At 41.0% G+C, this 23,352-nt stretch overlaps 1 protein-coding gene across 2 annotated transcripts in view; it reads right to left on the minus strand.

Moving 5' to 3' along the window:
• ITGB3 (integrin subunit beta 3) overlaps positions 1 to 23,352 on the minus strand; it is a 1,138,779-nt gene that overhangs the window by 764,684 nt on the left and 350,743 nt on the right. For both annotated transcript variants that reach the window (XM_044055223.1, XM_044055225.1), the window contains exon 6: positions 751 to 912. In XM_044055223.1, the coding sequence (XP_043911158.1) occupies positions 751 to 912 (162 nt within the window). The remainder of the gene's footprint in view (positions 1 to 750; positions 913 to 23,352) is intronic.

Genomic DNA, 23,352 nt, shown 5'->3' on the forward strand with positions numbered 1-23,352 from the left:
GTTTAGCTGGATAAGCTTTGTTCTGCACAGACAAGAGTCATGGCCATCTGTAGAGGAGAACTAGCATTCTACGTCCACATTCAGAGCACACAACACTGCATTATCTTACAAATATTTTTGCTATCCAAAGCTGTTTTAGGGTAACCTGAAATGTTTTCTTTAGTCCCACAGTATTTGATTGTCCCAGCCGCAGAGCCATGGATCTCATTCCCTCATCACTCTACCTTCCCACCATGTGACCTTGACTTGACTTAATTCCTGAAGACGTTTTATTTTGTCTTGGAAAAATAAAGTCATCAATACTTCTTTCTTGAGCGAGGTTTGCTTTTCCATACCATATTCAGTGAGCTGCTGTCTTGACTAAATAGTTACTCTAATAAAAGCTGAAAAATGGACTTGGAGTTGTCTGCACGGGTGTGTGTGTGTGTGTGTGTGTGTGTGTGTGTGTGTGTGTGTGTGTGTGTGTGTGTGTGTGTGTGTGTGTGATATATATATATATATATATATATATATATATATATATATATATATATATATATATATATATATATATATATATATATATATCCCCATACTCTTTATATAGAAGTCCAACTTATTTCAGTACACTGCACTGTCCCTGACAGTTTTTCCTTGTGTTTTGTACCTATATACGAGCATCAGTTTAATAATTCCACTCAATTAGGAATTTCTAACTGAGAAGAAAAATAATATATACTATAGAAAGAGCCTTTGTCCACATGAGCTTACTAGAATGGTGGAGTGAGAGTACTCATTGTCACTTCCGATGTGGCACTCTCCATCGTTGGGTTGTACAATCCCTGCAATTCTGCCATCCAGAGCAATGTGGGTCTTGGCATCAGTAGTAAACACCAACAAATGTGAAGCTTCCTGCCGCCAGCCAATCTTCGTCTGCAGAGGAAAAGAAAACGAAAGACGAACACATTATTACGTTTTCTAATCAGAAGTACAGCCATTCATGTGTAGAGAGCTGCCACTTAATGAGTTATAAACTTTGACACCATTATGAAATTAAACATTAATGTTTAGAAGCAAAGAAAAGTAACTAAATTATATACAGTGCACAGGAAGATGTAACTGAATTTTCCATCCTGGGCAGGGTGTGGTCATTCGAAAAGCAATAAAAAAGAAGTTTGGGACCACAGCTGTTAGACAGTTGGTTTGGCAGTGGTATGTCATGTCCCTTTGGTGACTACATGATGATCAGTGACAGCAATGTAGAGAACAACGGTTGGTTCAGCAAATCATAATGAGAGGGGTCACAATACCATGCTATTAAAACACTTTTTGTTGGGTCCTGAAGAACTTCTAAAGGCACTGTTTATGATTTCATCACTTACTTTCATTTCGCTAACAGATACGTTTCAATGGACTTACCAAAGTTGTTTTTCAAGAGAGATCTGGGAAATAATGTTTCAAAATGCATAGCAGAGAAAAACAGTAAGTAACGTTGCTACATTATTCAATACTATTAACATGTTAGGATTACACATAAAAATGAAGTTCAGCACTGAGCACAAAAAGTGGGGAACCGGTTCTGTTCCACTGGTTTGGTAAAATCTAACAAATTTCCACAGAGCAAGTAACAAGCTTTGTATAAATTCTGCACTCAACCAACCTTAGATAAAAGGGACAACAAAAAGGCCGTTGCACCTGGTTAAAGGACAGTGTGATGTCACACTCTTCTATCCCCTCTTGTGAACTGCTGTTGTAGACACCGGGTCTGCAGGCCTGCCTGAGAGGGGTTACATCCCATCCGGTAACTAACCAGGAGAATGGCTAGGCATTTTATGGTCCCCATGATTCCTTTTCTGTATTGCTCCGATGTTCCTATCTTGTGATTTTTTTTTATTTTTTCTGTATCTTTTTTGCGCCTGATCTTGCTGACCATTATACCTCCCACTATGGTCTTACATCTATCTTTTTACTAGCTACTGGAGAGATAAAACAGTGAAAGTTTCCAGAATGAGAGTGAGAGCCAGCTGGAGGGGACCATCACCCAGGTCTCCATGGAGGGTATCAGTCTAACCAGTAACCTGGCTACGGTGATATTTCTGATTAGACCTAACTCTGCCCTTGGTGGCTGAAGTGAATAACTGCGATGCTTCAAGGATCTCCTATGCTCTCCCCATTCATGTGCATGCTACCACCCACACTCATCGATGGCTATCATCACTGGCTTAATAGCACCAAACCCATGTCCCAGTCCTAGCAATTTTAGTGCCCTACAAGCCTCTGCTTGCTAGGTGGCAGTTGGCTGACCAGAACAACCTCCCCCCAGGATGGGCAAAGTAGCATTAGCCACTCACTCACATTATTGCCCAGCATGTTCTTCCAGTGGCCAACCTGATGTATAAACCTGGGTTATGTGAATTGTGTTCAGAACTGCATCCTTCCTCATCACACAGCTTAATGATGAGTTTGCAATTCTGTACTTCTTAAAATATCTGCAAATACTCTGTGTGTGCATCATTATTATATTTCTACTCTTGATAAAGTGAACAAGAAGCACTAAACTATCCCACATTGCACTTCTTAGGCAAGCAAGCATACTAGAATTAATCCTGCTACATATGTGTTATCATTCAAGAATCCTCAATCACTGCCATGTACAATGCAATCCAAAGGAAAGTTTATTTTCATTTCATTTCATGGTAGCATTATAATATTTGTATAGGATATCATTTTGCATCAGCACTGAGGCAGTTTTTTTTCAGCACGAGCAACCCCTTTTAAACCAATCTCTGTACATAATTTACAATAGGCTACATGAGATCAGCACACATGTACAGCACAGGAAGTATGTACCTGAGCAGGTAGAACACTGTTTACTTCCCAACCCTGGTGATCCTGGGGCCCTTTGATAACCATACTCACTAACTTTAACCCATCTGTTCCTTCGACTACCTGCAACTGCCATGATGTGCCCCCCCTTCACCTGTCCTGTCCCACCCTTTAGGAACATTGACCTGGAGGAACAAAGATTCTAGCTTTGTCAGATGCAGGCAGGTAACTGACATGCCAATTTTATTACAAGAGTTGGTTGTTTGCACTCTCTAAATGCAGCCAGCGCACACACTTAAGTACTGATGCTATTTGAAAGAATAACTGAACCAAATGCAGTAATCTTTACTGTATAACAGTACAGTTGGGACAACTTGCTATAGAATAGTGAATTCCAAAAATCAATTCCCACTGTGGTGAAATTATAATTTGAACAGATTATAAAATAGGAAAAAGAGGGTTTCCTGTGTTTGCTGTAAATTACCAAATAAGTTTAATAAAAAGAAGTTAAGCTTGAGAAGCAAGGAACTATCACCAAGTATAAGAAATAAAAAAATGAAATATGTTTTTTTTTTTGGCAAATGATCGCACAAACACCAACAATTTTATAAATTTATTAATTCCTTCAGGAACGAAACAGATCATACTAATTATATTTTTGTAGATTTGTCAGTGATTAGTGATCATGTATATTTTACTGGTTTTTGGCATTGATACAAGAAAAAAAATTAAATAAATGCCATGTTGGTCCACTAGCAGAAAACACAAAGACACTGGAACATCGATGTAGTATAATACCATTTATTGGACCAACATAGGTTTTACAATTAAAAGAGCCAAAACATCTATCTCACAAAGATTGTTTGTTTAAACAGACTAACAGCTTACAAATTACAATTGCTTGTTTTCCTTCTCAGGATTCAACTAATCTCCATACACATCTCTTGTTTTGAGATTTATTGTCTCATTAAATGTCAAAAAACTACTGAAACACAAAAACTAAGTCAGCAGCACCAAGACCCACCACAGAAAGTTTCAGGAATCAAAAAAATATAAAACAAAACAATTTATTGAAGCGCTTTTCGTTGCTTGTAATGTAGCAACTTCTTCAGAAAAGATACACAGTTTCAAACAGTAGTTTATAAGTAGTTAAGACATATCATGTGATGACCACACCTCTTAGTGAGTCAAATTCTTAAAGAGACATTTGCTAAAAAAATACATGTATTCATGAAACCTGAATACAAGAGCTGCAAGTCTGTCAGTTTAAAAGTGTCATTAAAACTGTTATAAATAATTATACAGAAGGCATAAAACTGTTAGACTCAAAGAATAACAAGGTTAGACTAAACTTCAAAGTTACAGAATAATCAACCGGGTATACCTTTCAAAAATATTATAGAGCTAGAGTGATAGGATTAAGTTCCAGCAATGTACCAGTTACCGTCTCAAACTTCTTAGTTTTAGAAGACAAGCAATGTTACAAGCATCATTTAAACCTGGTACAATGAATGCATTCAAACAGATCTGCCATTCCAACTCATGTTCCTCTAAAAGTAAATTCAGTGGGCCACCTCTCAAATTGGCTTGAACTTGATCTATAGCTTTGAAAGTAAATTTGTGGCCCTCATTATTTGCTATATGTCTTGCTAGTGGGTTGTCAATTTTATTAACTGAAATGGCATAGGTGTGTTCGTAAACCCTGTCTCGCAGTCTACATTCAGTCTTCCCCACGTAGAATGCAAGACAGCAGACACATCTTGCTATGTAAACAACCAATCTAGAATTACAGTTGAGTTTAAATTTAATCTCATATTTGTTGTCACCTATACAAAATGTATTACCTACTTCCATGAATCTACACATCCTACAAGATTCACACAGGTACATACCAGCATACCTATGTGTTTTAAGTTGTTGCCCCCCACATTCAAGTAAGTTTTTAAGGTTGTGGCCTCTACGAAATACAATATTTGGAACTGGACCTAATTTACTGAGTACTGAAATATCACTCAAGATAAAATGCCAGTTTTTACATAAAATACGTTTAACTTGGCCACTGTCGTGACTAAAGGTAGTGATGAATCCACCTTTAAAGTTGGGGGCTGAAGTTTGTGATAAAATTTGTGTTGAAAAAATGCACTGTTTTGACAGTCTACCATGTAAGGAACAAGACTGTCCTGTTCTAAGCTTTTAAGCCCAAGGATGGGAGAGACAAGATAAGAGGCTATTTCAATGACCTTTTCACTGATGCCATCATTGATATTGGCACGTTTAATTTCCTCTCCCTTCCTTGGCCAAAAATCCCAATAATATTTGGGATACCAAAAATTCATAAGATGTGGAAACCCCCCCCATGAGACCATTAATAGATGGGAGGGTTCATTAACTTATCCCTGTGCCAAGGTAGTGGAATAAGATTGCACTGTCTGGGTAGGATTACATAGTACTATACAGATCTGCATTTGCAGTGGGAGAGCTACTATTGTGTAATGGTGGGAGGTAGTGAAGGGTTGATAGTAAAAGAGTATAGCTGAGTACTATTATGTAGAGAAAGTCATGCAGTTCCATTCTGGGTGAAGTAGTTATACTACTTGCTAGATTACCTCCAATACTGATAGATGAGAAAAAATATAATGGCAGATTTATGGTAATAAGGGGCCACTGGCAAGGGAGGACAATTACGTTGGCATGTATTTATATGACACCTAAAACTGCTATTACTTAGCTTAAGGACATTCTAGGAGAAATAATCAGCTTTCAGCGGGGAATATTAGTTATAAGTATGGAATGGAATTTGATTTGCAACAGTGAGGTTGTATATGTGGGAACCTAGAAGGTAAAATATAACAAAAGAAGGTAGATTTCTGAAGAAATGTATGAAAATATTTGGTATGAAAGATATGAATTTAGTAGTAGGACTCTAAGAAAATGTTCAATATTATTCCCCAAGGTAGAATAACTGGGCTAGATTAGACAGAAATTACATTTCACAGGAACATGTGCATTTAATTGAAAGCTTTGCCTCACATCCAATAACTATGTCATTATCATGCACCAATAACAACTACGATAACAGTGAAGCATAATGAAGTAAAAATGGGACACTGGTGCTTTCCCACCTACCTTTTAAAAAGAGAATAATTTAAGGAATGGGTAGTCAAAAGGATTTGAGAATTATGGAAGATATACATTTCTTCAAAAGTTACAGCTAGTGAATGGGATAAAATGAAAGCAGAGTTTAAAAATAGAGTCGAAAAAAAATTGATATGGTTAAGAAGTACCAGGACTTATTTAGAGGGGCTGATAAAGGTTATAAAGTACAGCAGAATAAGGGGAACCTCACAGAACAAGAAGAGGCACAACTGCGGAATGTTAAAGAGAAAAAAGTGAGTATTCTGATAATATGCATGAGTTTAGAAAGATTGCTGTTAAGCAACAGTTTTTTTTTTTTTTTTGACAATTACTCCAGCGCACAAAACCTTTTGCACAGCAACTTAAGTGACAGAAAGTAGAAAAGGCTGTTGCCAAACTTAGGGAGTGTACAAGAGATCTTGCAGAGGTATTAAGAGATATTTTAGAAATGTATGAAAATCTGTACAAAGGAGAGAAATGTGAAACTCAGGAAAGAGCCCAAATGGAAATATTTATGGAAGACTAAGTATGCCAAGGTTAGAGGTAGATGAGGCTGAACAATTAACAGTAAAAATATGAGGAGATAAGGTAAAAATGGTGATGTGCAATTAATCTGCAGGAAAGTCTCTAGGTATTCATGTGGAAGTTTGGAAGCTAGAAGGGAAAACAGTGATAAAGATCTGAAAGATTTTGTGTAACATATTTTAAAAGGAGGGGGAAAGTACAGTTGTGTGCACTTACCATAAATGTAGATGTTCGAGTGTATTCACTGTTGCAGTCATTACATTTGGGTAATCTGCTGGCAGGTTGCCCTCAGTTGGCCTGAATAACAAAGTCTTGGGTCCTGCATCGGTTGCTGTCTCCTCTTCCATGACATCAGGTCATCAGGGGTATAAAACATGCAGCCAATGCCATTTTATTCAGTTTTTCTTGCCCCAGATGTCAGGAGCCCCCCAAATGGGGAGCAAATATATATATATATATGTATATATATATATATATATATATATATATATATATATAAATATACAGCAATATATATAAAAGCACTTTTAGCAACATAAACTTTACCTTCATCTAAAAGCAAATACTCCACAAAGGCTTTAGAATATAGTGAAGGAAAGAGAAGTTATAGAAAAGGGGGATGGCGGGTGGGTAACCTGGACTGCAACAGTGAATACATTCGAACATCTACATTTAAGGTAAGTGCACACAACTGTACTATGTTCTTCATGTTTCACTGTTGCAGTCATTACATTTGGGTAGAATCCCAAAGCTATGGATGGGAGGATGGAGCTAAATAGCATTAGGAGCGGCTATAAGGCCCTACAGAACTGCAGTGGCAAAGCCTGCCCTGGATTTGGAGAAGAGAGCCAAATGATAATGCTTTGTGAAGGTATGAACAGAGCTCCAAGTAGTAATTAGTCTAATGTATTTAACTATTAGTTTCCAAGTATTCTATTTAACTTTTTCCTGCCTAGTATTTTTCCATGTTTTATAATGATTTTATAAGTTTTTTAAGTGCTTTCTCATGTATAGTATTTGATTCCTTCTTGTACAATGTTTTTAAGCAATGCTTTTTTTAGTTTGAGCATGAGGCTTAATTGTTTTTCACTGCTACTTAATCATTGTGTGATTTTTATTGATTAATTGGCATTTTAGAATCTCTGTTTAAACCTGTGCATTTTTTACTGTGGTGTCTGATGAAGCAACTTGTGTGAAAGCGCTTACCACTTTGTACTTTGCTGTGATTAAACGTTTGCTGTGTGTTATCTTGGTGCATTTTTTACTTTTTACCTTTCATTTGGATTTATTTCTGCACCAAGGTTTTACCCAACATGGTTTCTTTGGTTTTCAGCTTCTAGAATGTCTTTGGTTGGAACTCCTCTGAGAAAGGCTGCTGAGGTAGAGGCAGCCCTGGTGGAATATGACCGGATTCCCTTGGGCACTGGTTTACCATGTTGCAAGTAATAGAAATTAATGCAGTGGCTTATCCACTTAGAAATAGTCTGCTTTGATAAAGCCTTCCCCTCTGATACTGAAGCAAATGCCACCAGTAGTTGCTCAGACTTTCTTAGAGTTTTGGTCCTGTTTAAGTAGAATCTTAGTTGTTTGTGTACGTCCAATGAATGCAGAATCCACTCTCCCTTGTTCTGTGGATTTGGGTAAAATGTTGGCAGGTGAATTGTTTGGTTAAGAGCCACACTGGATACCACCTTAAAAGGATTGGTCCTGAGGGACACCCTATCCAGGTAAAATGTAATAAAAGGCTCCACAGCCATGAGAGCCTGGAGTTCTGAAACCATTCTTGCTGAAGTGACTGCCAAGAGGAAAGCTGTTTTCCAAGATAAAAATTTTATATCCGTAGTGGCTGCTGGTTCAAAAGTAGGCAAGGTGAGTTTTTCCAGCACAAAACTGAGGTCCCATGCAGAAGTTGGTGATCTTCTGGGAGGCCTTACATTTTTGGCCCCTCTAAGATACTGTTTTAGCAGAGGATGATAAAAGAGGAGGCTCCATGTTGTAATGAGCCAAGATGGCAGAAGCATGGATTTTTATTGAAGAAAATGATAGGCCCTTGTCAAACATTTCAGTCAAGTACGGTAAAATCTGAGGGATATTTGGTTTTGCTGTGTCCGTTCCTTGTGCTTGGTTCCAAGCACTGAATCTCTTCCATTTATCAGCATAAGATTTTCTAGTACTAGACCTTCTGGCTTCCAAAATGACATCCATCACAGATGTAGTGAGAGGTGTTGTTTGAATAATTAAATGATCAGCCATGCTGCAAGGTTCAGAGGTTGGAGCTGAGTGTGCAGAATTTGATTGTTCTGCTGAGACAGTAGATGAGGTACTTGAGGCAAGTACCAAGGAGGGAGTTGAGATATATTCCTTAGAATTGGGTACCAGTGCTGGCGAGGCCAGTCTGGAGCAATCAGGATCACTTTTGGTTTTTCCTGTCTGAGCTTTAGTAAGACCTTGGAAAGAAGAGGCAGAGGGGAAAGGCATAGACTGATAGGTTTTTCCAACTGAAGGATAAGGCATCCACTTTCCATGCTTGTCTGTGATAAGTCCTTGTGCAGAATTTGTCCAGTTGATAATTTTGGGGAGAGACAAATAGATCTATGTCTGGGCTCCCCCATTTCTGTGTTACCATGCTAAAGATTTGTGGATCCAGTTTCCACTCGTGCAGGTCCATAAGGTTTCTGCTTAGGTCATCTGCCAGAGTATTTTGTTTTCCTGGCAGGAATTGAGCCTGAAGATGTACTTGGTAAGTCAAAGCTGTGTTCCACAATGCCATGGCTAGTCTGCAAAGGGGATAGGAATGTGTACCCTCCTGCTTGTTTATGTACCACATAACCGTGGTGTTGTCCATCTTTATCAGTAGTTGTCCTGGATGAAGTAAGTCCTTGAAGGCTGTCAGAGCATTCTGAACAGCTAGCATCTCTTTCTGGTTGATATGCAGATGCATTTGTTTTGGGCTCCATAAGTCCTGAATGCATCTCCCCGCCAGGTGGGCCCCCCAAGCATAGCCTGATGCATCTGTAGTTAGGGTTTGGGTGGCAGGGGTAGAGTGAATGACTGTCCCTTGTTTTGGTGACATGTCTCTGCCCACCAAAGAAACTCCTGGTGTAGGCAGGGAATGAGAGGAATCATTGTTTCCAGACTGTGACAATGTTGACTCCATGAACTTTTTAGGTACCACTGAAGTTTCCTCATATGCAATCTTGCATATGGAATTAGTAAAACGCAGGATGCTATGAACCCCAAAGCCTGCAGAATTTGTCTTGCAGTTAACTGGGTTTTTGTTGCCATCTGTTTGAAGTAAGCTGTCAGTTGCCTTTGTTTATCTGGCATAAGGTAAGCCATCTGGGCAGTTGTATTCAAGCTTGCACCCAGGAATGTAAATATTTGAGAAGGTACCAGTTGGGATTTCTTTTCATGTATTGTGTACCATAGGCATGTTAGAAGCCTTTTTACAAATACCAGATGTTGAAGAAGAATGTCCTTGTTCTCTGCTTGAATGAGACAGTCATCCAGGTAAGGATAAATGTGTATGCTTCTTTGTCTACAAAATGCAATTACTGGTTCCAGGCACTTTGTAAAGACCCTGGGCGCAGTATATAAGCCAAAGGGCAGTGCAGAGAATTGGTAATGCATAAAACCTGCCTTGAAGCGGAGGTATCTTATTGGGATATGCAGGTATGCCTCTTTTAAGTCTAGAGTCACTAACCAAGCGTTCCTGCCCAGCATAGGCAGTAGCTGTTGCAAAGTCAGCATTTTGAATTTTGGGATGTCCAAGAACGTGTTCAAAATCATTAAGTCCAGTATTGGACGCCAGGCATTGTCTTTTCTGGGTACCAGGAAAAGTCTTGAATAAAAACCTTGTCCTTTTTCCTTTTCTGGCACTGGGTGAATAGCCCCCATCTCCATGAGAGACATAACTTGTTTCTGAGCCTCTGCCCATTGATTTTGTGGCAGATCTGGCCAACCGTTTGGAATTGGCAAAGTATGGAAATGAAATTTGTACCCCTGGGATACTATGTTTAATACCCACTTGTCCTGGGTAATTTAACTGCCAATTTTGAGCATGAAGTGCTAATTTTCCCCCCAAGGGGGCTGCCAAAAGATAAGTGCTTTGTGAAGGTAGAGGGAAGTCATTGAGACTGCTTACTGTAGGGTTGTGCTTTGTTTCTTCCAGATTTGAAGGTGGAGGCACTCCATTGCTTTGACCTGTAAGAAACCTGTGATTGGTATCTAGAGCCTTTTGAGCACCTGGATTTGCCTTGAGAGGCTCTGTTGGACACAGTAAAGGACCAGTTTTTTGTAGGCCAGTGCCTACTGAACCTGGGTGGCTGCACTTGTAATAAATCTTTTACAGTTTGCATATATTTAGCTTTGTCTTCCATTTTCTTTAAAACCTCTCCTGCCTTATTACCAAGCAGAGTATCATGCTGTAAAGGGGCATCCAATAACTTAGCTTTAACATGATCTGGCAGATTTTGCTCCTTGAGCCAGGAATGCCATCTGATCACAGATCCAGTAACTGCGGCCCTGCAAGAGGCCTCCAAGGAATCAAAACCACTTTGCAAAGTATGCTTTCCAACCTGTTCTGCTGCATGCAATAATTCCTGTAATTCTTTATTTTCCACACCATTAGAAATCAACATAATTTTCTGTTTCAATAAGCCCATAACATGTTGTTGATATTTAAGCATTAGAAACTGGCAGTTTAAGGCCCTAATTGCCAAGGTTGCAGACGTATAAACCTTCTTTCCCCATCTATCCAGCACCCTGGAATCTCTATCAGAGAGGGTAGGATTTTTGGTTGTACAGGCTTCTGCACCTTTGGGACCTTGTGAGATAGTCTCAGGATCAGCAGCAGGATTTTTGAATAGAAATTTGTGGGAGTCAGGAACCCTGTAATATCTGTCTGGCTTACTAGGAGCCGGAGGTAGGGAATCAGGAGCCATGCTTGATTCCGAAAACACATCATCAACAATGTCTAATACTGGAGGTATTGCCAAAGGCCTATGCTGAGGAAGAAGAAGGAAATCCCTAAGCCTCTTTTTTGATTCAGAAAAATCCTGACTCTCCCAATGAAAATGTTCCCTTAAAGTATGCAACGTCCCTCCAAAAGAATAATCCTCAGGAAAAGATGCAGATGGGATGGATTCTTCTGCATCTGAATCCTCATAGGGTGGAATAGAAAGTTCCTGATCAGAAGAGGAATCAGAAGAAATGGAAACCTGATCTAAAGATTCATAAGCAGTGTCTTGCCTAGGCCTCTTAGCAGGGGGGGGGGGGGTTGGGAACCCCTGATCAAGGTATTTAAGTCCTCAGCCATTTTGATCATCTGTTTTTCAGGCATAGGGGCCTGAGCACGTGGCTCATGCATCATTTTTTTAGACTTAGAATATGTTTTTGAACTTGTTTTTGAAGCTGGCATCGGTTTTATATAAAAATGTTGAGGTCTGAAAACACCCTCAGAAGCTGGTGCCTGCTCAGCGGCTCCGAACCCATCCAAGGGAGAGACATCTGCGGGTTCAATACTCTAAGAATCTCGTGGCATATCGGACTCTGAATGGGTCTCACTAGAGGCCTGCGACTCAAAAGTAGCAGGTATCAGGGGCTGCAAAAGCGCCTCACTGAGTACCGGCGAACTGGCAACTGACTTAGGAGAAGCTTCATCATTGGTTTTGGACCTCGACGGTCTGTCTCTGTATTTTTCTTTGTGTTTTTTGTGAAATTTGGTAGTCGGATTGCTAACCGATGACATTTCAGGGTAATTAAATCTGGATCCAAAATATTTTGAAGCAAAAATATACCAACGCTTAATAGTGCGTTGGTTAAATCTAGCACAAAACTGAAAGCAAGGCACGTTATGATCTGGGCCTAGGCAAGGAATACAGTACAAATGAAAATCCTTATGAGATATTTGCTTCCCACAAGTAATGCAATTATTAATTTTTACTGACATCGGTAAGGAGCAATAAAAAAGTTTCCCCAACAGCGTACTTAGCTTTAGTTGAAGACTTCGGTTCTGAAACTCGAATGCGAAAATTTCAGGAGTCGGCCGACCAGCACTTGTGAACTGCTTCTGCTTCGGGCACAGCGCGGCAAGAAAGACTGAATAAAATGGTGTCGGCTGCATGTTTTATACCCCTGATGACCTGATGTCATGGAAGAGGAGACAGCAACTGACGCAGGACTCAAGACTTTGTTATTCCGGCTGACTGAGGGCAACCTGCCAGCAGATTACCCAAATGTAATGACTGCAACAATGAAACATGAAGAACATCTATGGTGGTTAAATACAGTAAAGACCCATCAGACCCAACTTCATATAAGCCCATATCAGTTTTAAACTAAGATTACAAAGTATTTGCATCTTAATGGGTAGAAGAATAGAAAAAGGTGTTGCTAAAATTGATATGGGTTGCTATCTGGCTCACTGACAGAACCCACACTTTAAAAGTTGCAGACTCCCAAATCTGACTTCAAACCAGTGACAAGTGGAGTACCACAGGGATCAGTCCTGGGACCTCTCCTATTTGGTATCTACTTCTCTGAAGTACAGGCTAACACAGAAGGCCTCTGGCTAATGAAGTTCACAGATGACTGCAAATTAGAAACCATAGTCAAGTCCCCAAATGATGTGGACATCCTACAGAACAGCCTCACTGAGACAGATGCCTGGTGTCAGAGGCATGGCCTCAGGCTTAATGCCAAAAAGTGTATTGTCATCCCCTTTGGTAAAAACTCTGTACCCATGAGATACCACATAAATGGCAGTCTACTTAACACTGAATGTGTGATAAGAGACCTTGGGACCCAGGTGGACAGTAGTCTCTCCTTTGATAATCACATCACCACAGTAGTTAGGAAATCCTTCTATGTGGCACACCTCATCACAAAAGGGTTCTCATCCAAGAAAAAAGAGGTCATTGCTCCCCTCTACCCGGCACTCATTAGACCCATTATAGAGTACAACGCCCCTTTTGGAATGCACTTCACAAGACATCTGCAGCAGCTGGAAAGGCCACAGAAGTACCTCGCAAAGAGGATTACTGGCCTCAAATAGATGGCCCTACACTGACCATCTCAAAAAACTTCAGCTTTATTCTGTAGCATATTGCCTACTCTGAGGTGATCTCTGCCTAACATACAAAGGTATGTCAAACCCTGAGCTGTTGGACATGCTCCACTTAAAGAAATCCCAATCCCTCCGACCTACACGCTCTAGGAACCTAAACCTTGTCACCACAATAAACAGAACATGCTGGAAGGATAGATTCCTGTCCCAGAGACTTTCTATACTCTGGAACAAGCTACCCATTTATGTCAAGCAAAGTTCCTCATTAGCACTCTTCAAGAAAAATCTTGATGAGTGGATGGGAAATTGGAAATACATCCTGGGGCATTACTTCTGTGGCTCTGCTCGACAGGGGCACAGGAAATTAACTTTCTTGTGTGGCGTAAGCCAGGGAACCTTGTTGGCTAGGCTTACTTTGGCCCTTGGGCTGATAGCCTAGTACCTACCTATGATAGACATCAGCAGAACAATGATGATCCAGAGGGAAGCAGAGTGTAAGAAAATACCACTGTTGTTGGTGGGTCTTGATGCAGAGAAAGCATTCAACAGAGTAACCTGGGATTTAATGAGGGCAAGGACAGCATTTGCATTCCCTGATATAATAATAATAATAATAATAATAATAATAATAATAAGGTTAATTAGGAGGACAAATGAGGGATCAGAGGAAAAAATTAAGGTGGGAGGGTTCCATTCTGACAAGTTGTGTCTGAACAGAGGAACCAAGCACATATATCCTCTTTCCCCTTTGTTATTTGCTTTACATTAAGAGCCATTGACAAAGAAAATAAGGGACTCAGAAACTGAAGGATATAATTGGTATGGTAGTCAAGTAAAGGTGGCTTTATTTGCAGACAATATAAATTTGTACCCGATAAAACCAGAAAATAACATCTTCAGTGTTGTGGAACATCTTCAGAGAGTTTCAAGTCTTTTCAGGATATAAAATTAATAAAGATAAAACAAAGGCTATAGCTGTAAACTATGTACCCACACATGAATTGCTTCAGCAGTACCCAAATTTATGGGGACATGATAAAATTAAATATTTAGGAGTATGGATTAAAAAGGATTCCATTATGGCGTCTGAGGATATGTGAAAAGAGACTACACAAAAGATAATATAAAAACTGAGAAACTGGAAGCTCTTGTTCATGGATATGGATTTCAAGATACAAGCAATGAAAATGTTTTTAGCCCTTTAACTTTATATACAGGCCAGGATTAATTTTATCAACCGGAGCAGAAGTTGTGGACAATAATTTAATAAAGAGTGGAAGGAATTTATCTGGGTGGGGAAGAGGTGAAGGGTCAAATGGGATAAACTGATCCTTCCAAGAGAACAAGGTGGTTTAGGATTACCTGATTTGAAGAGATATTTTAGAGATACACAGTTAAGACTCATACACACACACACACACACACACACACACACATATATATATATATATATATATATATATATATATATATATATAAAATCAGACAAGCAGAAAGCTACAACTCAGAGTTGAAAGGGATGATGGTGAAATGGGAGTAAATTCTAGATATAAAGAGGGATTCGGATTCTGAATGCAGATCCTTAAGGAGAATAACAACAGCCATACAGAATATGATATTCATAAAGTAACAGGAAGCATTCTAAAAACTAAGCCACCATGAGGAGATTTTGCTGACAGGGATGACTGCAATTTTTGGCACACAGACTAGGCAAGAGGGGGCTGGAATTTAATGGAGAAAACTAGTAAAAGTAGGGAATTGGGAGCAAATAACTACAGCGGGCAAGGTAATAGAATGGGAAGAGGCCTAGAAGAACTGTTGGACTGCAGGCTAGAGACCGCCCTCCCTATCAGGGATTGACATGAGTATAGGCAAAGAGAAAGGGATAGTGGAATCCTAAGTGAATGACTTGCTCTGGTAGAGTTTTTAGTTGAATATAGAACAGAAGCTGTTGTTAAAAAAGGGATAATTAGTACGGCATACAAAATATTGCATTTAAACTATCAGACTCTGAGGAGGTTAAAAAGATTGGGAAGAGAAACTGGATAAGCAATTCACAAAGAAACAATTGGATGACATATGTATGGCTCCCAAATATGCAACAAAATCTAGAAGATTTAGGATTTTTTTTGAAAGTGTTTGCATAGGTATTTTTTATACCCCAAGCAAACTCCAAAGAATTTTTCCTTGGGTAGATGGTAAATGTTGTAGGTGTGATGGGGGAAGAAAGAGGTAACCGGTAACATATGATTTGGACGTATAATGATTTGGCAGACTTAAAAATTTTCCTTCAGAGTACTTTATTAGAAATACTGGGTGAGCAAATGGATTTAACTAAGAAACTAAGAAAATTGTTTTTTGAGCTGAGATACAAGATCTGAATTGCCTACAGATTGTAAGGCCTTTCTAAGTTTAATTCTGGTGGTTGCCAAAAAAAAAAAAAGAATTACTAGAAAATGAAAACTGAAGTCTAAACCAACTGTATATGAAGTATTGTGGTTTCCTTCCACCTGCCAAAAGCTTACTAATTGAACAGGCTACATATGGCTCAGGAATAGTTCACTTTACTGGTTAACAAATAAATACTATTTAAAAAAATCATCTTCCACTGTAAATATTTTTGTACAGTATTTTGTTTATGTTCTGACTTAGTCAACAGAAAAAGTGATCAACAGACATACTGATGCCTCCTCAGCAAAATGGGGGTATACCTCTCAGCTGTCCCTGATTTTGTAGAATGTCCCTGATTGTTGCCCGACTCTCAGAAAATGTTTGATTTTCACGTAGACCACTGAGGATTACAGTCAGCCAGTTATGCCAGACATTAGAGTTTCATGCTTTTTTTTGTTTAAAACATATGTGTTAATGCTATTCTTATTTTTAATAAGAGTATTATTAGAAATTGCTCCTGATTTTGGACCTTTATCTCTCTTCCATATTAATTTTGGCTTTGTCGAGAATTATTGAGTAAGGAAGTTGAGTGGTGTAGGCAGGGGTACCTGAGATTAAGATATTTGGAAAATGGGGGTGCATGGACAGCAGGAAATTTTGCAATTATAGGTTCATAGGTAGGTACTAGGCTATTTGCCCAAGGGCATTTATAAGCCTAACCAGAGTGTGTCGGCTTTCACCACCCCATTGATTAATTAACTGATCCTCTGTCAAGCAGAGCCAATGAAGTGATCCCAAGGGTGTATTTTCTGTTACCCATCCACTCGTCAAGGTTTCTCTTGAAGAGTGTTAGTAAGGGGCTCTGCCTGATGTAATTTGGAATTTTGTTCCAAAGCATGGGGAGTCTCTGTGATAGGAATCTATCCCTCCAGCATGTTCTATTTATTGCTGTGGTGAGGTTTAGCTCACTAGAGCACGTGGCTCGCAGTGACTTGGATTTCTTTAGGTAGAGCATGTCCATCAATTCTGAGTTGGACATGGCTTTGTAAGTCAGGCAGAGATCACCTCTGAGTAAGCGATATGCCACTGAGTACAGCTGGAGTTTTTTCAGTCGGGCTGCATAGGACATATGTTTGAGGCCAGTAATCCTCTTGGTGAGGTACTTTTGTGGTCTTTCCAGCTGTTGGAAGTGTCTTGTGAGGTACATCCCAAATGGGGCATTGTACTCTATGATGGGTCTAATGAGTGATGAGCAGAGGGGCACTATAACCTCTTCATTTCTACATGCGAACCCTTTAGTAATTAGATGGGCCACATAGAAGGATTTCCTAACTACTTTGGCAATATGATTGTCAAAGGAGAGATTACTATCTACCTGGGTCCCCAGATCTCTTATTACCTCTTCTGTATTAAGGGGGCTGCTATCTATGTGGTAATTTATGGGTGTTTTGTTTTTCCCAAATGGGATGACTATGCATTTTTTGGCATTTAGCTCGAGGCCATGACTTTGACACCAGCTGTCCGTCTCAGTAAGGCCCTTTTGGAGGATGTCCGTGTCAGCCGGGGAGTCAATTATGGCTCCAAGTTTGCAGTCATCGGTGAACTTGGTTAGCAATAGTCCTCCTGTGTTTGCCTGTACTTCTGAGAAGTATATGCTGAACAGTAGGGGTCCCAGGACCAAGCCTTGTGGGACACCACTTGTGACTGGTTTAGAGTCGGACCTGGAGCCCGCTATTCTTACCATGTGAGTTCTGTCTGTAAGCCAGTTGGCAACCCATCTCGTGACGTAGTGGTTTATGTTCAGGCTGGTGAGTTTTTCTGTAATACCCGAGTAGGGAATGGTGTCGAAAGCCTTGACAAGGTCAAGTTAGGCTGTGTGAACCACCTTTCCCTCTTCTATGGCCTTGGTGACTGTCTCGAAGAAGTCAACCAGGTTTAGTAGGCATGATCTGCCCTTAACAAAGCCGAACTGCATCGGGTCAAGTGTTTGGAGGTTCCCAATATCTTTGTTAATGAGTTCCATGATGATGCTCTCCATAGCCTTGCAGACCAGGCTAGTCAGGCTTATGGGGCTATAGTTACCAGGGTCAGTTGTGGCCCCTCCTTTGTGGAGAGGAATAACCGTTGCTGTGCGCCATTCTATGGACACATAGCCTGTGGAGAGGCTGAGATTGAACAGCGTGTTTAGGTGGGGGGTTAGTTCGTTCTGTAGTTCATGCAAAATGTAGCCTGGAACACCATCTGGTCCCATTGACGCTGTGTTTTTGGCTTTTGAAAGGGCTGTTTTCACCTGTGCATCTGTGATTTTTGGGACACTACACTTTTCCAGTATTGTTGTGGGCCCTTTTGGAGGTGAGAGGGGGGATGAAGTTTGCAATGAATCTATCTGCCAAGATGTTGGCAATATCAGTAGGTTCAGTATATTTTGTGCTATTCTGCACTAGTTCAGTGCATATCTGCAAGTTGTCACTTAGGTTCTTAACATAGCTAAAGAAGGCTTTGTGGTTATCTGTTGAATCCTTGACTATTTTTCTTTCGAAGTTAGCCTTGGATAATTTCATGAGGGACCTTAGTTTCTTAATGATACTGATCAGGGATGTCTTTCCTTCTTGGGATTTGCTTTTTTTCTGAACTAGTTTCCTCCTTCTATTGTATAGCCTATTTATTGCAGAGGTCCACCAAACTGGTTTCCATCTCTTAGAGGAGTGAGTCTTGGTTTTGCTAGGGATGGCACGATCCATGCATCCTTGTAGGTGCTCATAGAGTGCATTTGTAAATGTTTCTGCATCTTGGGCAGCATTATCCCTTAGCGTGGGGGCTATGAAACTTACCGCCTCTGTCTTAAGTAAGGTGAAGTTTGCTTTAGAAAAGTTTTTTACTGTGGTTTCCTTAGTTGGGGGTGGTGGTGGGGTGTGGATATCCAGAGTGATTAGTTTATGGTCTGATCTAACCAGTGACGGGTTGACCTCCTGTGTGGAACACCTGTCGCCCATATTGGTGATGACCAGGTCCAATATGTTTTCACCTCTGGTAGGGTAGTTTACCAGCTGATCCAGGGCATTTGAGTTGATGAATTCCAGGAAGCGCTGGGCCTGGGAATTTGTACTCGAGTAGTTTGCCCAGTGAATGGTAGGGTAATTGAAATCGCCCAATATCCGGGTGTTCGGTAGGACCTTCATGTTTTCCAGTGTCTCCAGAAAGGTGGAGTGGTGTCCCTGGGTTATGGAGGGTGATCTGTAGCAGGTCAAAATTTGCATTGCAGATTTGCCCGATGTTAGTTGCACATGGATGATCTCAGAGGTATCATGCTGCGCCACTAACCTGGAGGTGTAGGTATCCTTGATGAATATGGATACACCCCCTCCTTTTGTGTTTCGGTCCGTGTTCTGTGGTCGAAACGTGTGGTATGAGGTGTAGCCTGGTAGTGCTGGGGTGCTCTCTGGAGCCTTGAACCAAGTTTCAATTACTGCACAGATGTCGACGTTCTCCATACTGAGGAGTGCTTCGAGTGTGTGCATTTTAAGATTTGAACTCCAGGCGTTGAGTAGCATAACCCTCAGTATTTTGTTAATTGTGCTGTTTACGGAGGTGGGTTGGACATTTGAGCCTTGCCTAAAAAAGGCACTATGGGGGCAGCAAGAGCCTTGGCCAGTATTCGAAAGCCTAGGGGTGACAGGTGCAAGCCGTCTCTTGCGAAGCAACGCGGCTTGTCGAGCATGTCATCCCAGGCTGACAGACACTGGATTCCCTTTGAATGACACCAGAAGTTTAGCCAGTTGTTGAAATTGATCATTTTTTTTCTTTATACTGAGGTATCATTCTTGGTTCAGGATCATACCAGTCCGGGCTGCATGATCATAGAGCTCTTCCATGTCTCTTTTCATGTAGTCCAGGGAGGTACGTCTCAGGTCATTCACACCAACATGAACAATGGCAGAGCCATATTTGTACTTGTTCTGGAGTGACCTGAGTGCTTGTGTTATGTGGTGGATTCTGGCTCCCGACAGGCAGCTAACAGTAACTTTCTGCTTGTCCAGCCTAGTGAGTGGGATGTCATTGTGCCTTACTATAGAATCACCTACTACTAGTGTGTTAGGTATGTTATTTCTCCTTAAGGGCTGTGATTGTGCGGCACACTGATTGTGTGTTTTATGTGTTGTCTGGTTTGTGACAGGAAGTGCAGGTTGTTTGGGTGTCTGCTTTGGAGGTCTCTGATGCGTTTTCAGGTTTTTATTTAGAGCCTCCAAGTATGATTTTGTGTATTTATGTGTATTTTTTGCCAGTGCTGTTTTAGTAGGTCTGTGTGCGGCTGAAGGTGTGGTGCAAGTGTTAACCTTCTCCTCTTGACTGTCTGTTCCAGTCTTGGGTGGAGACAGCTTAGCTTCCAGTTTGGCTGTACAATTGCATCTCTCGCATATGTTAGTGTTTTGTGGTAGGAGGAGAGGGTTGTCTGTGTACATGAGGCAGTTGTAACATTGCCTCAGGATACCGAGATTCACCAGCTGGACTGGAGAGTGCACCTGAAGTTGCCCTTAAGTAGGGTGAGCTGCTTATTCGCTTGGTTGGTGAGGGGTGAATAAAGAGCCTTGCCCTGTTGGGCAATCAGTGTCAGGGTATATTAGTGCTTGCTATTAGGTCTGAGCAAGTGCTGGGCTGTAAGATGCTTTTTGAGTGCTTAGGTTGAGAGTTAGACTAGTTTCAAGGGTAAAACAGAAGAGGAGACTTAGTGGAGCCTGGAATAATTTAACCGTAGCTAACCATCACTGCCCGGTGCGTAAAACCATGCAAACGCAGTTTTTATAGCAGGGAAATGAAAGAGATAGAAATTAGCCCAAAATGGCCAATAAACTACTAACTTCTGGGCTAGAACCTCTCCTCCAGGGACAGATAGGTTGCTCAAAGCTCCCCTCTCTCACAGGTGAACAGAGAAATTTCCTTCTATCCAAGTAAGGTATGGACAACTCAGAAAAGTACAGTTGTGTACCTACCATAAATGTAGATGTTCGAGTGTATTCACTGTTGCAGTCATTACTCTTGGGTTATCCTGCTGGCAGGCTACCCTCAGTTGGCCAGAATTCCAAAGTCTAGGTCCGGCGTCGGTTGCTGTCGCCTCTTCCCTGACGTCAGTACGCCAGGGGTATAAAAGATGCAGCCGACGCCATTTTCTTCAGTTTTTCTTGCCCCAGATGTCAGGTGCCCCAAATTGGTAGGCTGAAAAATATGCCAATAAGAAATGCATGCCCAAAAATAACATTTCATTCATCTACAAGCAAATACACCAAAAAGGTTGTATAGGATAGAGAAGTGCAGATAAGTCCCAGCAAAGAGAAGGGGGATGGTGGGTGGGTAACCTGGACTGCAACAGTGAATACACTCGAACATCTACATTTATGGTAGGTACACAACTGTACTATGTTCATCATGTTTCACTGTTGCAGTCATTACTCTTGGGTAGAATCCCAAAGCTGAGTATGGGTGGCTGGGCTAAATAGGATTAGGAGAGGCTATGAGGCCCTGCAGAACTGCAGTGGCGAAGCCTGCTCTGGACTTAGAGTAGAGAGGCAAGTGGTAGTGCTTTGTAAAGGTGTGCACTGAACTCCAAGTTGCAGCCTCTAAGATATCTTTGGTTGGTACTCCTCTGAGAAAGGCTGCTGAAGTGGCTGCTGCTCTGGTGGAATGAGGCCTAATGCCCTTAGGCACTGATTTGCCATGTTGAAAACAGCAGAAACGGATGCAATGGCCTATCCATTTGAAATAGTCTGTTTTGAGATAGCCTTTCCTTGTGATCCTGCAGCATATGACACTAAAAGTTGCTCAGTCTTTCTGAAAGCTTTAGTTCTGTCCAAGTAGAAGCACAACTGTCTGTGTATGTCCAAAGAATGCAGAATTTTCTCACCTTTATTCTGTGGATTTGGGTAAAAGGTAGGCAAGTGAATGGTTTGGTTGAGGGCCACACTGGACACAACCTTAGGCATAAATGTCGGGTTTGTCCTCAGAGAAACCCTGTCTGGATGAAAAATGATGAAAGGTTCCACAGTCATGAGTGCTTGTAACTCTGAGACTTGCCTTGCGGAGGTTATTGCTAGGAGCAGAGCTGTTTTCCAGGATAAGAATTTTATATCTGCTGTTAATGCTGGCTCGAAAGGAGGCAGTGTGAGTTTTTCCAAAGCATAATTGAGGTCCCAGGCTGGAATTGGTGCTCTCCTTGGAGGCCTAATGTTTTTGGCCCCTCTGAGGTACTGCCTTATTAAAGGATGAGAAAAGATAGGTGGTTCCGTATTGTAATGGGCTGAAATGGCAGAGGCATGAATCTTAATTGATGAGAAAGAAAGGCCTTTGTTCAGCATCTCAGTTAAGTATTGTAAAATCTGAGGAATATTTGGTACAGACGTGTTATTGCCCTGTTCCTGGTTCCAAGCACAGAATCTTTTCCATTTTTCTGCATAAGATTTTCTGGTACTGGGCCTCCTGGCCTCCAAGATAACATCCATAACAGCTTTTGAAAGAGGAGTGTTCTGAATGGCTACATTATCCGCCATGTTGCCAGATTTAAGGTCCTAGTTGGCTGTGCAGGATCTGATTGTTTTGTTGGGTCAGCAAATGAGAAGTTTGAGGAAATATCCATGCTGGACCTTGAGACAAGCTCTTTGGGATTGGGTACCAGTGCTGGCGTGGCCAGTCTGGTGCAATCAGCATCATTTTTGGCTTCTCTTGTCTGACCTTTAGGAGTACTCTGGGAAGGAGAGGCAGTGGGGGAAAAGCATATGCTGTTAGATTTTTCCAGCTGAATGATAGGGTGTCCACTTTCCATGCTTGCTTGTGATAAATCCTTGTGCAAAATCTCTGCAATTGACAGTTGTGAGGGGAGGCAAGTAGATCTATGTCTGGGCATCCCCATTTCCTTATTATCATGCTGAAGACTTGCAGATCCAGTTTCCATTCGTGGGGTCCATGAGGTTTCTGCTTAGATCATCTGCCAGAGTATTTGTTTTTCCTGGCAGGAATTGTGCTTGCAGGTGAACTTGATAAGCCAATGCTGTGTCCCATAAGGTCATCGCTTGTCTGCAGAGGGGGTAGGAATGTGTACCTCCCTGCTTGTTTATATACCACATGACCATAGTGTTGTCTGTCTTTATCAGTAACTGTCCTAGATGAAGCAGGATGGCTGCTGCTCTGGTGGAATGAGGCCTAATGCCCTTAGGCACTGATTTGCCATGTTGAAAATAGCAGAAACGGATGCAATGGCCTATCCATTTGAAATAGTCTGTTTTGAGATAGCCTTTCCTTGTGATCCTGCAGCATATGACACTAAAAGTTGCTCAGTCTTTCTGAAAGCTTTAGTTCTGTCCAAGTAGAAGCACAACTGTCTGTGTATGTCCAAAGAATGCAGAATTTTCTCACCTTTATTCTGTGGATTTGGGTAAAAGGTA

Source organism: Protopterus annectens, chromosome 13.part0 (assembly GCF_019279795.1).
Source record: "Protopterus annectens isolate FY-2018-M chromosome 13.part0, PAN1.0, whole genome shotgun sequence".
Taxonomy (NCBI): domain Eukaryota; kingdom Metazoa; phylum Chordata; order Ceratodontiformes; family Protopteridae; genus Protopterus; species Protopterus annectens.